At 47.9% G+C, this 17,990-nt stretch overlaps 1 protein-coding gene and 1 pseudogene across 1 annotated transcript; both read left to right on the forward strand.

Moving 5' to 3' along the window:
* Nucleotides 1-999: 999 nt before the first annotated feature.
* LOC139217129 (RAD52 motif-containing protein 1-like) lies at nucleotides 1,000-3,906 on the forward strand (annotated as a pseudogene).
* Nucleotides 3,907-6,796: 2,890 nt separating this feature from the next.
* On the forward strand, nucleotides 6,797-17,675 carry LOC139216512 (globoside alpha-1,3-N-acetylgalactosaminyltransferase 1-like). The gene is made up of 9 exons (XM_070847651.1): nucleotides 6,797-6,855; nucleotides 7,457-7,489; nucleotides 8,222-8,263; nucleotides 11,167-11,199; nucleotides 11,287-11,421; nucleotides 11,497-11,629; nucleotides 11,805-12,000; nucleotides 15,542-15,761; nucleotides 15,846-17,675. Exons 1-9 carry the CDS (start codon nucleotides 6,797-6,799, stop codon nucleotides 15,985-15,987), a joined length of 993 nt encoding a protein of 330 aa, XP_070703752.1. The 3' UTR covers nucleotides 15,988-17,675.
* Nucleotides 17,676-17,990: the final 315 nt, after the last annotated feature.

The following is a 17,990-nucleotide window of genomic DNA, read 5'->3' on the forward strand; positions in this document are numbered from 1 at the left end:
CATCACAGATATTTCCCAGTCAACATCAGAGGGCCCAAACAGCAGCATCTCAAGTTTTTCCCTCGTACTCTTCAAGGGGACAGAAGACGAGGCTACAAGAAAGACATAGTCTGTTACATGTTTACAGCAGAATAAAGATGTACTGAAAACAATCAAAGGCCTCTGTGTGGTGCTTTTAAACTTGAGTAGACTTGTTCCCTGTAACTGTTTAGTTCATTACATGAATGTACTCCCTAATAGTAAAGCTGTATAATACAACTACCCTATTAGAACAATGAATTTCCTAACTCATAAATAAACCAACGCTTAATAAAACAGGCTTGTACTGTATTAGTCCATGTTGATCTAAGTAACATTAACTGTAAAATTAGAAAGTATATGAGTACATGATTCCTTAACTCTCATACTGACATTGATCTTGACTAGCCTCAATACTTACAACAGCTTTTCTTCTTGAAATTCCGTTATTGTTTTTGGTTTTGGTGTGCCACCCCAGGATTTTCACTGGCCCTATCTGGCCCCCCCTGTGAAAAATTTCTGGGGGTGCCCCTGTCTATGACCCCAGTAAAACTAAATAATTTAAAATCAATAAGGCAATATAAACAATAAATATTCTATATAATGTGTTTTTTTACATTAATAAGTCATTTTACACATAATTTGGTAAGAAATTTATTGAAGCAACAAAAAAAATGTGAGGAGCCACTTGGGAGCCGAAAGAGCCGGATCTCTAAAAAGAGCCGAAATTCCCATCACTAGGACACATGAAGGAGAATAAAAAGCTCCCTGAACATCAAACTGACGTCACAGAGCACGGACGCTGTGATTGGTCCGATTGAGCTGTCGTCACTCCCAGCGGCACCCTCATTGGTTATACCGTACCAGGCCCCGCCCCTCCACGGAAGCGCGGTAAACCGTGATTTTCGGAGGAGACAGAAGAGAGACGGTGAGGAACACCGACTTTACCGACTTTAACCCAACCGGAGACTTAGACAGCGGACCAGCGGACCGTTACCGGCCGCTCTGTGAGCGGACAGAGGACCAGGACTGATTTTAACCGTCTGTTCTCTGGAGTGCGGACAGTACGTCCTGCCAGACTCCATTAAAAAAACCTGCCATTTTAGAGCTGCCTCGCCGATACCTTCTATGATAGTTTCAGATCCACTGTTAAATGTCAGTCTCGGTGTATCTTAGCAAAATACTGGGGCCAGACTCCGGTTTAATTTCTGACGTTTCTCGTTGGGTATGTGTTCATGTTTTCTGGTTAAAATCTACTGTGGCTGCTTCACGCAGGCCACCGGAAACCAAGTCAAACAGTCAACGTAATTTAAAATCCATGTGTTTTTGACAGGTCTCTTGTGTGCCGAAGCATTCAGTGGTTCCTCTTCACTGGCAAGACGGTTCAAAGATTCTGTTCTGTGATGAATGTGTGTCAGCTCATGAGGACAGAGTCTTAAATCAGGAGATTTTCGGGGGAGGTTTGGTTCAGGTTGCTCATCAAAGACAAGGGGCCTTTGGTGTCCTTGTTTCCTGTCAGGTGAGATGGAGGTGGACATCCTGGAGTTCAAGGTTCCTGTGGAGAACAACAAGACTGTGTTTGTGTGGGACATCCAGCCGTCTCACACCGAGGCTAACATCTATGTGAGTCCACCTGGGGGTCATCATGTACCAAACTCCATTCAGAAAAGAGTCTTTTTAAGAGTGTGTGTGTGTCAGACAGTAACAGGCTGTGCTGTCCTCCAGGACGGGTTGTTCCGCGTCTTCTCCTCCTTCGGTCCTCTCTACCTGCTGAAACTGAGTCCCAATGCTCCGCCCAACCCGCCCGGGTTCTCTGCCCTCATCAAGTTCTACTCTGCTGCTCAGGCCTCAAAGGCTCAACGGCAGACTGACAGACGCTGATGTGTGAATGAGGAAGTGATGGAAAGAGCTCTGATTGGTTGAAATAACTAGAAAGGAGAAATACAGACACAGACCATTTACCATTAGTTGAGCAGGAAGTGGTTCAACATGAGGCTCAGGTCCCCGTTAGGGTCCTAGTGACCACCTGTGTGTGTGTGTGTGTGTGTGTGTGTGTGTGTGTGTGTGTGTGTGTGTGTGTGTGTGTGTGTGTGTGTGTGTGTGTGTTCAGGTGAGGCTGAGCTCCAAACACACTCCTCACTTCCTGTCTGACAGCAGCAGACCTCTGAGCCACGCCCACTGCCTGGAACTGGCCAATCACTGCCTGGGATTCAACGGCTGGACCTCTGACATCATCACAGTGAGAAACACACACTTCCTCAGTTCACACCTTCACACACAGGTGAGTCAGCTGACTCCTTCCTGCTCCGCCCCCTCAGCTGAAGGAGCTCACAGACGGAGAAGAAGGCGATGAAGAGGAAGAGGAGGAGGAGGAGGAGGAGGGAGGAGGCAGACGGATGAGGCTGAGGTTCGGCTGTCTGCTGCAGCTCTGCTTCCCCCGTCACAGGCGGACGACGAGAGCAGCAGCAGTGGTGGAGGACTGCTTCACCTGCACAGGTGAGTGGGATGGCTTCGCCTGCGCAGGCGAGCGGGACGGCTTCGCCTGCGCAGGCGAGCGGGTAATGACTCCAGGTGTTTGTGTCTCTGCAGGTCCAGATGTTTTGCTGCAGAAACGCTGCAAAATCCACAAGATGGTCCGAGAGAAAGCTCTGGTCCAGGCCTTTAGTAGAGTCCTGCTGCTGCTGCTGGGTACGACTGCAGTACTACTACAGTACTACTACTACTACTACTACTGCAGTACTACTACAGTACTACTACTACTGCAGTACTACTACTACTGCAGTACTACTACTACTGCTACTACTACTACAGTACTACTACTACTACTACTGCAGTACTACTACTACTACTGCAGTACTACTACTACTACTGCAGTACTACTACTACTACTACTACTACTACTACTGCAGTACTACTACTACAGTACTACTACTACTACTACACTACTACTACTACAGTACTACTACTACTACAGTACTACTACTACTACTACTACTGCAGTACTACTACAGTACTACTACTACTACTACTACTGCAGTACTACTACAGTACTACTACTACTGCAGTACTACTACAGTACTACTACTACTGCAGTACTACTACTACAGTACTACTACTACTACTACACTACTACTACTACAGTACTACTACTACTACAGTACTACTACTACTACTACTACTGCAGTACTACTACAGTACTACTACTACTACTACTACTGCAGTACTACTACAGTACTACTACTACTACTACTGCAGTACTACTACAGTACTACTACTACTGCAGTACTACTACTACAGTACTACTACTACTACTACACTACCACTACTACACTACTACTACTACTACAGTACTACTACTACTACTACTACAGTACTACTACTACACCTGTCGTCAGCTGTGTGTGATGTCGTCAGGTGTGTGTGATGTCGTCAGCTGTGTCTGATGTCGTCAGCTGTGTCTGATGTCGTCAGGTGTGTGTGATGTCGTCAGCTGTGTCTGATGTCGTCAGCTGTGTCTGATGTCGTCAGCTGTGTCTGATGTCGTCAGCTGTGTCTGGTTTCTCCAGGTGAGGGTAAAGTGATGGTGGAGGTGAATCAGACGTCAGATCAGTTCCTACCTGAGCAGACCGAAGGAGTCCTCCAGGTAAACTCACCTGTCTGTGTGTCTAGAACAAGTCCATATGTACGTCAGTCACCTGTCAGTCATGACTCGTCTCTCTCAGGTCAGGGAGTTTGTTCCCGATGAAGAGTGGGACCTGACTGTGTCATAGACACCCAGAGGATTGTGGGTAGGACACAGTGGTGCATGATGGGAACCATGAGCAGAGATCACTGTGACGGCTTCATGTTAATGTTTCATTTATTCAATAAATCACTTTGATTGACGAAGCTCACACTGTGTTCTGATTGGCTGTCAGTGGGCACAGCTCACTGTGTTCTGATTGGCTGTCAGTGGGCACAGCTCACTGTGTTCTGATTGGCTGCCAGTGGGCACAGCTCACTGTGTTCTGATTGGCTGCCAGTGGGCACAGCTCACTGTGTTCTGATTGGCTGTCAGTGGGCACAGCTCACTGTGTTCTGATTGGCTGCCAGTGGGCACAGCTCACTGTGTTCTGATTGGCTGTTACAGATGGACGACAGAACAGATGAAGCAGTGATGTTGAAACTTTTTTATCTCAGAGAAACAATCAGAAAAAGAGAAACAGAAACGGAGTCATCGTTTTACTGGTTCTACTAGTACTACAGGTACTGTAACTGGTTCTACTATTACTGTAACTGGTTCTACTATTACTGTAACTGGTTCTACTATTACTGCAACTGGTTCTATTATTACTGTAGCAGGTTCTACTATTACTGTAACTGGTTCTACTATTACTGTAACTGGTTCTATTATTACTGTAACTGGTTCTATTATTACTGTAGCAAGTTCTGCTATTACTGTAACTGGTTCTACTATTACTGTAACTGGTTCTACTGGTTCTACAGGTACTGTAACTGGTTCTACTATTACTGTAACTGGTACTACAGGTACTATAACAGGTACTTTCACTGGTGGAACAGGTGGGAACAGGTAGGAAGCTGTGCTCCAGCTGGATGCTCAGTCTATAAACATCTTCCTGCTTATTGGTTGGAAAAGAACATCCACCAGCTTCTCCTTCACATCTGGACCTAAGAAAAGGCTGCCCCCCACCACCAGGAAGCCCTGCAGGAATACAGGTGAGACAGGTGAGAACAGGTAGACATCTGTCGTGTGGAACAACAGTGTTTAAAGTAACAAAGAGTTTTGCTGTTCAGACTCACGTCGTTGTAGCTGATGTCTGCCACCGTGAAGCCCAGACCGTCCGGAAGGGGGAGGAACAGGGCTTTAACACAGAGAGGAAGACAGGTGTTACAGGTGCGGCTGGTGTTACAGGTGCGACTGGTGTTACAGGTGCGACAGGTGTTACAGGTGCGGCTGGTGTTAAAGGTGCGGCTGGTGTTACAGGTGCGACTGGTGTTACAGGTGCGGCTGGTGTTAAAGGTGCGGCTGGTGTTACAGGTGCGGCTGGTGTTACAGGTGCGGCTGGTGTTACAGGTGCGACAGGTGCGGATGGTGTTACAGGTGCGGCTGGTGTTACAGGTGTGACGGGTGCGGCTGGTGTTACAGGTGTGGCTGGTGTTCAATGCTTACCAGACAGGTACTGTTTTGCCTTGTTGGTCAGAAAACCAAGCAACCTGTTCTTCTGCACAGAAACAAGACACACCATCATCATTAGACAGGTACAGACAGAGAGAGAGACAGGTACAGACAGACAGGGAGACATGTACAGACAGACAGGCTCTTACCAGACTGTCTGTTATCTCACTTCCATTGTCAACAGTACATCTGAAAAGATCAAACCAGGTTATCTTAGCTTGATTGCAAATGAATGCTAATGTGTGCTAATGAATGCTAATAAGCTAATGGGTGCTAATGAATGCTAATGAGCTAATGACTGTTACTGAATGGTAATGAGCTAATGGCTGCTAATGAATTCTAATGAGCTGATGGGTGCTACTAAATGTTAATGAGCTAATGAATGCCACTGAATGCTAATGTATGCTAATGAAAGCTAATAGTGCCAATGGATGCTAATGAATGCCACTGAATGCTAATGTATGCTAATGAAAGCTAATAGTGCCAATGGATGCTAATGTGGCTAATGGCTAATGGATGCTAATGGGTGCTAATGAAAGCTAATTGTGCCAATGGATATAAATGGTTTCTTCTATATAGTATTTTCATTGCATTCGCTGTAATGAAGTCGCTCTCACAGACCAACTGCTCCTCATTGTTTTGCTTAATAGTGAATTAAACTCCTCTAATCCAAAATAATTATTTCTGTGTTGAAGTCATGTTTCTAGAAATCCTCATCAGCCACTGTAGTGCCATGTAGCGGGGGGCGTGGTCCGGGGGTGTGGCCTGCGGTGTCTGGGCTGCGGGGACTCTCCTCACAGTGACTTCCGGTTTCAGAGCGCACGCTGGGAGTGGCACGCGGACACGGTGAGTCTCCGGTGTGTTTTCTGTGTTTCTGCATTGGGTACCGTCTGCCGGCCGCTTCCGGTTCTCTCGCGGTGTTCGGTGGGTTGATTGACAGCCGTGGTCCGGGACTCACGCGGAACGCGGAAGTACCGTCAGTGCAGCCGCCAGGCTCTGTAGAGGATCAATAACCAGTGACTGACGGCCGTGTGACGTCACTGCTGGACGGAGCCGCCAGGTGGAGGTGAGCAGACGACATATCAGCTGGTTCACTTAGTTTAAGAATCTTCTGGAGCAGGATCCTCCAGTCTGGACTCCATGCAGATACTCCAGAGTTTAAGTATCAAGTATGAAGTGGGAGCAGCGTCAGCTCAGACGGAGACACAAACAGTAGTCGGTTGGTCTGAGATCAGTCTGAGATCAGTCTGAGATCAGTCTGGGATCAGTGTGGGATCAGCAGTCTGAGAGAATGTAAAATTTGAGCTGAGCTTGGTTGAAAGTGTGACTGCAGTTTGACCCCTGAAGGATTCTGTCCTGAAGCTGTGAAATATTAATCAGATTAAAGAGGATCAATAATCACTAATCACATGAAACCTCCTTCACAGTGAGAGTCAGGATCAGTCTGGACCAGGACCAGGACTTACATACACCAGCTGCCTCCTGCAGACACAAAGGAGTCATCTGTGTGATCTGGTCCTGGTGGATCTGGTCTTGAGTGGATCTGGTCTGGATGAAGGACTAGTACCCTCTGGATCAGGACTGTCCAGCTCTGACTGTGAGATGAATTTGTTCAACGGTAAAACTGTGACTGTGATCCTGCTGTCAGTCCTGCTGCTGGGGTGAGTTTATATGCTAATACCACAGGTACTACTAATACCCCAAATACTACAGCTACTACCTGTAGCATTAGCCCCGTAGCATCAGCCCTGTAGCATCAGCCCCGTAGCATCAGCCCTGTAGCATTAGCTCTGTAGCATTAGCACCGTAGCATCAGCCCTGTAGCATCAGCTCTGTAGCATCAGCTCTGTAGCATTAGCCCCGTAGCATTAGCCCCGTAGCATCAGCCCTGTAGCATCAGCCCTGTAGCATCAGCCCCGTAGCATTAGCCCTGTAGCATCAGCCCAGTAGCATTAGCCCCCTAGCATCAGCCCCGAAGCATTAGCCCCGTAGCATCAGCTCCGTAGCATTAGCCCCGTAGCATCAGCCCCGTAGCATCAGCTCTGTAGCATCAGCTCTGTAGCATTAGCTCCGTAGTATTAGCTCCGTAGCATCAGCCCCGTAGCATCAGCTCTGTAGCATCAGCCCTGTAGCATTAGCCCCGTAGCATCAGCTCTGTAGCATTAGCCCTGTAGCATTAGCCCCGTAGCATCAGCTCTGTAGCTGGACGCCCCCCCATCAGTCTGAGGTCTGATCACTGACTGTTTGTGTTTGAACCCACAGAGTCCTGTACTGCTACATGTACCAGTCCTACAGGTAACACACACACAGCAGCAGCATCGCATCAGGAGCTAGCTTAGCCTCCTAAAGCTAACAGACAAATGTCAAATAAATAAAATGTATTATTATTAAATGTTTGTTGGTGTTACTTCTCTTTCTATGTGCATGAAGAAATCCATTCTTCCACTCTGTTGACAGGATTCATTCTGTGAGGGAAACATCAGATGATGCTAAGCTAACTGATTCACTCATTTAGTTAGATGCTATTATTATTTCATAGTTTGAGGTCAGTTGTTATTTTAGTGAAATGTGACTTAAAATCTCCCAGACTGCATAATTTATCAGGTTTATCAGTGTGGCCGTCCTCCGTGTTACCCCCGCCACTCTGAACAGCTCAGATGTTAGCATGCTAATGTTAGCTTTGTCAGTTGGTTCTTTTAGCCACACAGCTAACAGCTGCAGCTCCAGTGAGTGGCTGCAAACATTTGTAACAACTAGGACAGCTAGCTTTTTTTAATGATGATTTGACTTTACTGAATGAACAATGTTGTTAGCGCGAGGCTAAGTTAGCACGCCTCCTCCTCGGTCATGTCTGATGTTTGGTCTGTAAAAGGAAATCTTGTTTCATCAAAACTCAAACAGATTAAATTATTTGTGATGTGACACCCAGAAAACATGATATATGTGATCTTGTTTGTGTCTGGACTAAGCGACCAATCACAGCAGCCGTAGGCCTCACAAAGGTGTGTGTGTGTGTGTGTGTTACAGAGTGGTGCCCCTGGAGCAGGAAGTGGTCCGACCAGATAGCAGGTCAGTACCTGAGTCCTCTCTGTGGCCCGGCCCTGGTCTGGACTCCCAGGCTCACCTGGTGAAACTGATCTAAACTGTTCAGGGCGATTCCTAAAGTTTAGTTTACAGGTGTGTCCTGGTGTCAACTGTCGATAAGACGCAGGCATGCAGAGACAGGTTCCAGTCTCAGTGAGCCCTGGAGTCTGGACCAGGTCCTGGTGTTGGTGTCTGAGTTCAGGTGTGGCCGTCGTGTGTTTAAGGGGTGAGGCCTGGCTGCAGGTCTTCAGTAATCCCTCAGTCCACAGTGACTCACCAGAGTCAGAGATCCTGGTCCTGGTTTTGTTCTGTTCTCGACCAGTAAATCTGTGGATCCGTATGTGAGAGATTCCTAGATCTGTTTGTGAGAGATTCTTAGATCTGTCTGTGACAGATTCCTAGATCTGTGTGTGAGAGATTCCTAGATCTGTATGTGAGAGATTCCTAGATCTGTATGTGAGAGATTCCTAGATCTGTATGTGAGAGATTCCTAGATCTGTATGTGACAGATTCCTAGATCTGCATGTGACAGATATGTAGATCCGTGTGTGGTAGATATGTAGATTCCTAGATCTGTATGTGACAGATTCCTAGATCTGTGTGTGAGAGATTTCTAGATCTGTTTGTGACGGATACCTAGATCTGTGTGTGGTAGGTATGTAGATCCTTATGTGGTAGATCTGTGGACTGTGTGTGTGCTCTGCAGATCTGATGTGGGGTTCGTCTTTAAGACTCATTGGTTCCACCTGGTGGCTCCTGACCAGTAAGTACCTTCATCATCTTCATCGTTTGGAGGGGAAATCGTGCTGAGTTATGAAGAAACAATCATAATGTAAAAAGCTGCTGATTGGTGTTGATTGGTTCTGAAGCCAAATGGATTCTGGGTGATCTGACGTTGACATTTGCTATGCTAATGCTAACACAAGCTGCTGGACACGCTGGTGATGCTACTGCTAATGCGAACCCTGTCCTCTACGACACATGAACCCTAACCCCTAAGACACGTGAACCCTGTCCTCTACGACACATGAACCCTAACCCCTAAGACACGTGAACCCTGTCCTCTACGACACATGAACCCTAACCCCTAAGACACGTGAACCCTGTCCTCTACGACACATGAACCCTAACCCCTAAGACACGTGAACCCTGTCCTCTACGACACATGAACCCTAACCCCTAAGACACGTGAACCCTGTCCTCTACGACACGTGAACTCCATCCCCTACGACCACGGGCGGAAATCCCGGGGGGGACATGGGACATGACCCCCTTCCATAAAGTTGCCCCCCCCCCAAAAAAAAATTTATTGACAACACGTGAACCCTGTCCTCTACGACACGTGAACCCCGTCCCCTACGACACGTGAACCCCGTCCCTTATGACCACGGGCGGAAATCCCAGGGGGGGGACACGACACGACCCCCCCTTCCATAAAGTTGCCCCGCCCCCCAAAAAATCATTGACGACACATGAACCCTGTCCTCTACGAAGTGCGAACCCTGTCCCCTACGGCACGTGAACCCTGTCCCCTACGGCACGTGAACCCTGTCCCCTACGACACGTGAACCCTGTCCCCTACGGCACGTGAACCCTGTCCCCTACGACACGTGAACCCTGTCCCCTACGGCACGTGAACCCTGTCCCCTACGGCACGTGAACCCTGTCCCCTACGACACGTGAACCCTGTCCCCTACGACACGTGAACCCTGTCCTCTACGACACGTGAACCCTGTCCTCTACGACACGTGAACCCCGTCCTCTACGACACGTGAACCCCGTCCTCTACGACACGTGAACCCCGTCCCCTATGACATGTGAACCCCGTCCTCTACGACATGTGAACCCCGTCCCCTACGACACGTGAACCCCGTCCTCTACGACATGTGAACCCTAACCCCTACGACACGTGAACCCTGTCCTCTATGACATGTGAACCCCGTCCTCTACGACATGTGAACCCTAACCCCTACGACACGTGAACCCCGTCCCCTATGACCACGGGCGGAAATCCCGGGGGGGACACAGGACACGACCCTCCCTTCCATAAAGTTGCCCCCCCCAAAAAAAAATCATTGACGACACATGAACCCTGTCCTCTACGACACGTGAACCCTGTCCCCTATGACACGTGAACCCTAACCCCTACGACACGTGAACCCCGTCCTCTACGACACGTGAACCCCGTCCTCTATGACACCTATGACATGCTTGTATGTGAACCCGGTCCTTGTGTCTACGACAGGGTTCTACGACACGTGAACCCTGTCCTCTACGACACGTGAACCCTGTCCTCTACGACATGTGAACCCTAACCCCTACGACACGTGAACCCTGTCCCCTACGACACGTGAACCCTGTCCTCTACGACACGTGAACCCCGTCCCCTACGACACGTGAACCCCGTCCTCTACGACACGTGAACCCCGTCCTCTACGACACGTGAACCCCGTCCTCTACGACACGTGAACCCCGTCCTCTACGACACATGAACCCTAACCCCTGTGACACCTATGACATGCTTGTATGAATCTTCATTAGCCCTAAAGGTACCCTGGCCCACTAACAAGCCAGTGGGTTTTTAAGGGGTTAAAGTTTTAATGGCACGAAGGTCAGAGCCACTGGTGGGGATGGAGAATACATGCACTTTATCTTTTATGAATTTTGACTAGTCTCTACGAGTGATAAGTGGAGAGCGTCAGATGCAGCCTGCAGACTGGGTCTGAGTCTGAGTCTGAGTCTGGGCCGGGGCGGATAACATCTGCAAAAAAGTGGACCTTGACTAGGAGGAATTATGTTGTGTTTAATGTTTCAGTGCTAGCAGTGCTAGCAGCCCTTCAGCCTGTTGTTGTGGTTGTGTTCTAATGAGGAACCTGTTTGTGTTTCAGTCTGAAGTACACACAGCCCAGCATCGTACAGGGGTGAGTATCTTCCCTCATGTTGTTATTGTTTGTCTTGACACTGTTGCCGTTTTTGTCAATTATGGGGGTGTGCGTCTTAAATCACAGTCGTACCGACGTGGTGACGGTGACGCCCTGGCTGGCTCCTGTGGTCTGGGAGGGAACCTTTAACCCAGTTCTACTCGACAGCATCTACAAATCAAAGAACATCAGCATTGCAGCCACCGTCTTTGCTGTTGGAAAGTAAGGATGACATCATAAAATGGCCTTTTTGTTCTGAGCTTTGACCTGGAAATGACACCTCTCACCTGTGGACAGGTACACCATGTTCCTCAAAGACTTCCTGGAGACAGCAGAGCAGCACTTCTTTGTTGGTTTCAGGGTGCACATTTACGTGTTCACCGACCGGCCAAACGAGGTGCCCCAAGTCAAATTGGCCGCTGGCAGACAGGTAAGCAGACATTGTTCCCACACAGAGCCGGGGGGGTTCACCAGGTGAAGGATGAGTCAAACAAACATGTTTACGCGGTCTCAGCGAGTTTTCACAGATGAGATCGGCTTCACGTGTTCTGTTGTTCTATGTTTTGATAAACGACTAACGACTCCTCTTCCTCGCCCCGCACCAGCTGACGGTGCGTTCAGTGCCCAGCTCCAAGCGTTGGCAGGAGATCTCTGCTCGGAGGATGGAGCTCATCCAGACGCTGATAGAGGAGAAGCTTCGTAACCATGCTGACTACATCTTCTGTCTGGACGTGGACTCCAAGTTCCACGGCCGCTGGGGCACCGAGTCCCTGGGTGGGATGGTCGCCGTGGTGCATCCAGGTCAGTAGACAACACCATAGAGCCTGATGCTCTGCTCAGTCTGATCCGCGTTCATCCTCACAGGGCTCCCGTGGTCAACTGTCCTCCTGGTTCAACATTTTAATTCATTTCTCTACATCGACGTGTGACGTTGTTTTGTTTACTGTTGCAAACATTTCTTCACTTCATGTCAGCGGCGGCATGGCGTTGAACCCCCCAGAACCTCGGCTGAACGCTGGAGGCCAACCGAGGGACTGTCATTAGGGCCCAAGCACCAAGCGGTGCGAGGTACAAAAAAGTCTCTTGAAGCGATGACCTAAACCCAACAGGAAGTCGGCCATATTGCATTTCTTGGCGATTTACAGGGGTCATAAATGAACTAACTAGTTCGAGGGGGTTGAAGCGATCGACTTCAAACTTGGTCAGCTGGTAGAAACAATATCAACGATGAAAAGTTATTAAAAGTCTCTACAAAACTTTAACGGTTTGGGCGTGGCGAGGTGTCAAACTTCAGTGTCTCGCCATGAAACAGGGAGTTTAGAAAAAATAGACTATACATGATCCAATCAGCACCAAACTTGACATGTTTGATGAGAGTTCCGCCCTGAAGACGTCTACATGCCAATATTCACTCACAGTCACAGCACCACTCCACTCCACTCTATAAGGTCCTATCTTCACCAAATTTATACTGTTTGATGACTGTCCGGCTCTGAAGACATGCACATGCTAATTTTGAACCATAGTCATAGCGCCACCTAGTGGTGAGAGGAAGTGCATGTTTTTTTTCTTGGACATCTCTCTCAGTAGGTTAACCACAGCCACCTCAAATTTGGTCCAAACATTCCAAGACATGGATGACAAAGTTATGAAGCTCTTGAGGTTTCGTCAAACGCTGTCACCGTGGCAACGCCTCATTCGCCATGAAACAGGAAGTTAGTTTTGAAGGGCTAAACATGTCACCAAATTTGGCACACGTCAGGAGGCCTAAAATGAGTAATCTGATTTGGTTCATCGGTTTGGGTGGGGCAAAATGGCTCTACGGCGCCCCCTACAAATCTTTGACGAACTAGCCCCCAGGCTACGTTTCACCTACATGTGAAAAATTTGGTACGCATATGAAGCATGATGAGACCTATAAAAAAGTCTCTTGGTGCCATGACCTAAACCCAATAGGAAATTGTCCATTTTGAATTAAGTGTCAAAATTTCAGTGATTTACAGTAAATGAACACACTGGTCCGAGGGGGTTGATCCGATCCACCTCAAACTTGGTCAGCATGTAGAAAAGACATTAAAAATGAAAATGTATTAAAAGTCTCGCCATGAAACAGAAAGTTATTGTAACTCCAGTGTAGATTATCCAGTGTGTTTCACACTTCTCATGTTTTATCAGAAAAGCCTCAAGACCTTGATGATGTTCCACGGAGACAACTATCAGTCCTTGTTAAAAGGCGTTGCCATGGCAACGTGGCGAATTTCAGTCCTTCGCCATGAAGATTTCAAAGTTTTGTAACTCGACTGTACAAGAACACGTCTGAAGACGGTCCCAGCCTGAAGACGGTCCCAGTCTGAACACTGTCCCAGTCTGAACACTGTCCCAGTCTGAGGACGGTCCCAGTCTGAACACTGTCCCAGCCTGAAGACGGTCCCAGTCTGAACACTGTCCCAGTCTGAGGACGGTCCCAGTCTGAACACGGTCCCAGTCTGAGGACTGTCCCAGTCTGAGGATGGTCCCAGTCTGAACACTGTCCCAGCCTGAAGACGGTCCCAGTCTGAGGACGGTCCCAGTCTGAAGACGGTCCCAGTCTGAGGACGGTCCCAGTCTGAGGACGGTCCCAGTCTGAACACTGTCCCAGTCTGAAGACGGTCCCAGTCTGAGGACGGTCCCAGCCTGAAGACGGTCCCAGTCTGAGGACGGTCCCAGCCTGAAGACGGTCCCAGTCTGAAGACGGTCCCAGTCTGAGGACGGTCCCAGTCTGAAGACTGTCCCAGCCTGAAGACTGTCCCAGTCTGAACACTGTCCCAGCCTGAAAACGGTCCCAGTCTAAACACTGTCCCAGCCTGAAAACGGTCCCAGTCTGAACACTGTCCCAGTCTGAACACTGTCCCAGCCTGAACACTGTCCCAGTCTGAACACTGTCCCAGCCTGAAAACGGTCCCAGTCTGAACACTGTCCCAGCCTGAACACTGTCCCAGTCTGAACACTGTCCCAGCCTGAAAACGGTCCCAGTCTGAGGACGGTCCCAGTCTGAACACTGTCCCAGCCTGAAAACGGTCCCAGTCTGAACACTGTCCCAGCCTGAACACTGTCCCAGTCTGAACACTGTCCCAGCCTGAACACTGTCCCAGTCTGAACACTGTCCCAGCCTGAAAACGGTCCCAGTCTAAACACTGTCCCAGCCTGAAAACGGTCCCAGTCTGAATACTGTCCCAGCCTGAACACTGTCCCAGTCTGAACACTGTCCCAGCCTGAACACTGTCCCAGTCTGAACACTGTCCCAGTCTGAACACTGTCCCAGCCTGAAAACGGTCCCAGCCTGAAAACGGTCCCAGTCTGAACACTGTCCCAGTCTGAACACTGTCCCAGCCTGAAAACGGTCCCAGTCTAAACACTGTCCCAGTCTGAACACTGTCCCAGTCTGAACACTGTCCCAGTCTGAACACTGTCCCAGCCTGAAGACGGTCCCAGTCTGAGGACGGTCCCAAACAGGAAATAGTTGTAACTTCAGTTTACATTATCCAATCTGTTTCGAACTTGTCAGGCTTAATAAGAGTCCTGCCCTGAAGACGTCTACATGCCAATTAGTGACCACAGCCATTGCGCCACCTGGTGGCAACAGGAAGTAAGACTTTTGTGTCAATGATCATTTGATTTGCATGAACTTTTCACAGTGTAGTCAACACTTCATATACTGGAATATAGGATGTGATTAGTGGCTGTTCTCTAGCGCCACAAAGGGGACACAGGAAGTGACGTGTAACTCCTTGATGCACTGTCAAAAATGTGTGAAAATTCTGAGCCGTGTGGAAGGGTGGGCGTCCAGCAACAGAATGAAGCCACGGCACACCCTGACATGCACGAAGGTGCGAGGGCCCTCCAACGCTGCTTGCACTTTAATTATTATTATTATGTAAACAATAATAAATGTGTGTTTTGAGTTTGTCACACCACAGAAAAATGTGTTATGAAGTACCAACCAACCAAACTTAGTTTTGGTGAGAGTCGATAACCGGCTTGCAGTCAGGAGGGGTGATTTCAGCAGTTGGTGACGAGTCTATGCTAGTGCTAGCAGGCCTGCTAACATCCTTAGCATCGCAGCTAAAGCTATCTGGAGTGCTGATGATATCTCGTAGTGCTAACAGACTCTTCAACAGAGACCTTCTGGACAGAGCAGTCAGCACACGCCATCCTGACGCTGCTTATCCAGTTACCTGCCTTGGCGGCCATCTTGTAATGGGTATTCTGTGACTATGTTTTAAGGCAGAGAAATGCTTGCTGGTGGTTCACTGTACTTTCTGAAGTGGTCCCAGTTGATCTCACCTTGTACCTTTGTGTGCAGGTTACTACAGGGACAGCCGCAGCAGGTTCCCTTATGAGCGGAGGCCCAAGTCCAGAGCCTATGTGGCTCATGGGGAGGGCGACTTCTACTACTGTGGGGGGGCGTTCGGGGGTGTCCTCCATGAAGTACACCTGCTCGCCAAAACCTGCCGCTCCAACTTTGAGGCTGACGCCAAGGAAGGCATTGAAGCTGCCTGGCAGGAGGAGAGTCACCTGAACAGGTAAGCAGGAGGAGCATCACCTGAACAGGTGTTGACCATGGTGTTACTTTCTGATGACTGTATTTCCTGTTCCTGTGGGTTCAGGTACATGTGGATCAATAAGCCCAGTAAGGTACTCTCACCTGAGTACCTGTGGCAGGACTTCAAGTCCAGAAACCCTGAGATTCACATCATCAGATTCTCTGGAGTCGTCAAGAACTACGCTGAGATCCGACCCAACGCCTGACAGTCCAGACTGAACCTGAGGAGCTAAGACCCCTAATGCCATGGACTGACAGGGGTTGGGAAAGCCTGACTACACCTATGCACACCTCAGGAACTGGTTCACACCTGTCTCACATGAGGCTTACCCATAATGCACTGTTTCAGCTGATTTCTGGCTGCCAATCATAGAGTCCTGAGCTCAGCAGCTAAAAGACTGAACACCACAGATTTATGATGGATTAAAGAAGCACTTCCTTGCCGTTACAGGGTGTCAGGACCCGATCCGTCCCCCTCCAGACTCAGGGCTATTAGCTAACGTTGCCTGACCTCTCGGTTTCTGCTTCGTCCTTCTCATTTCATTATGACCTGTGATTTACTTGTCTAACAGAGCTCCTGCTCTCTTTCTGTCCATTTTTATACAACTTACTCAACTATGAAACTCAGGTGACCTACACTCAGCACAGCGTCTGAATGCATCCCGTGTTGCACTGATGCGTGACTGAAGCTGCTGTTTCCCCAACATACCTGGTGAAGATGAGGTATAGTGGATATAAAAAGTCTACACACCCCTGTTAAAATGCACAATGAGGGTGTGCACACTTATGCAACCACATTATTTTAGTTTTTTATTTTTACTTTCCCCCTAAAAGATTTCAGTTTGTTTTTGAATTGAGTTATACAGGTTAAAGGTCGCATTAAAGGTGGAAAAAGTTCTGAAATGATTTAGCTTGGTCTCATTTTTTTACATCACAAAAACCTGGTATTTTAACGGGGTGTAGACTTTTTATATCCACTGTATGTTAGCTGGCTAACAAGAAATACTCATTATGACCAAAGGGGGCTAGTTATGCTAACAGTTCCCCTCCAGCGCTAACTGCCATCTCATAGCTACAAGCTGTGTTCTAATGAACACATCTGTAACCCATGTAACAGCTGCTGTAACAGATGTTGTAACATGTAACAGGTGCTGTAACAGATGTGTAACAGCTGCTGTAACAGATGTGTAACAGCTGCTGTAACAGATGTTGTAACATGTAACAGGTGCTGTAACAGATGTGTAACAGGTGCTGTAACAGATGTTGTAACATGTAACAGGTGCTGTAACAGATGTTGTAACATGTAACAGGTGCTGTAACAGATGTTGTAACATGTAACAGGTGCTGTAACAGATGTTGTAACAGGTGCTGTAACAGATGTGTAACAGGTGCTGTAACAGATGTGTAACAGGTGCTGTAACATGTTGTAACATGTAACAGGTGCTGTAACAGATGTGTAACAGCTGCTGTAACAGATGTTGTAACAGGTGCTGTAACAGATGTTGTAACAGGTGCTGTAACAGATGTTGTAACAGGTGCTGTAACAGATGTTGTAACATGTAACAGGTGCTGTAACAGATGTGTAACAGGTGCTGTAACATGTTGTAACATGTAACAGCTGCTGTAACAGATGTTGTAACAGCTGCTGTAACAGATGTTGTAACAGGTGCTGTAACAGATGTTGTAACATGTAACAGGTGCTGTAACAGATGTTGTAACATGTAACAGCTGCTGTAACAGATGTGTTGTATTGTAAGCATGTGTTCACCTGACGCCGTCCTCTGTCTTCCTCTCAGGTGTGATGTTTTCATGTTTTCTTTTCATGATTTCATTTCAATTTTACAAACAAGTTCAACCATTGTTATTTTGAGGATTGATTAATTATTATAATATACTGTGTTCAAAAATCATCTGAGTCTTTTTAGCACTGAAACACTTGAACTACATGAAAGTTTTAAGTTTTAGTTCAGAGGTGAGAAAACCTGTTTTAGTTTAGTTATTTAGGGTTAGTAAACCTGTTAGTTTAAAAGTAATTTAACTTAGTAATTTGTTCAACACACACACTGGCAGGTGAGCGGGGGCAACAACAGGCTGTGTCTCAGAGGTAGAGCAGGTCGTCCATCAGTCGGTGGTTCGATCCTCCAGTCTGCATGTTGAAGTGACCTTTGGCCTTTAGACCCTGAACACCAACCTGCTCCTGCAGCAGCTT

This window comes from Pempheris klunzingeri, chromosome 17 (genome assembly GCF_042242105.1).
Source record: "Pempheris klunzingeri isolate RE-2024b chromosome 17, fPemKlu1.hap1, whole genome shotgun sequence".
Lineage (NCBI taxonomy): Eukaryota > Metazoa > Chordata > Actinopteri > Acropomatiformes > Pempheridae > Pempheris > Pempheris klunzingeri.

Bases quoted from the DNA above. Each gene is read 5' to 3' on its own strand.
- LOC139216512 (XM_070847651.1), top strand. From the start codon at position 6,797: ATGAATTTGTTCAACGGTAAAACTGTGACTGTGATCCTGCTGTCAGTC. The intron at 11,200-11,286 runs GTGAGTATCTTC...CTTAAATCACAG, and splicing joins CAGCCCAGCATCGTACAGGG to TCGTACCGACGTGGTGACGG. The intron at 11,630-11,804 runs GTAAGCAGACAT...GCCCCGCACCAG, and splicing joins AATTGGCCGCTGGCAGACAG to CTGACGGTGCGTTCAGTGCC.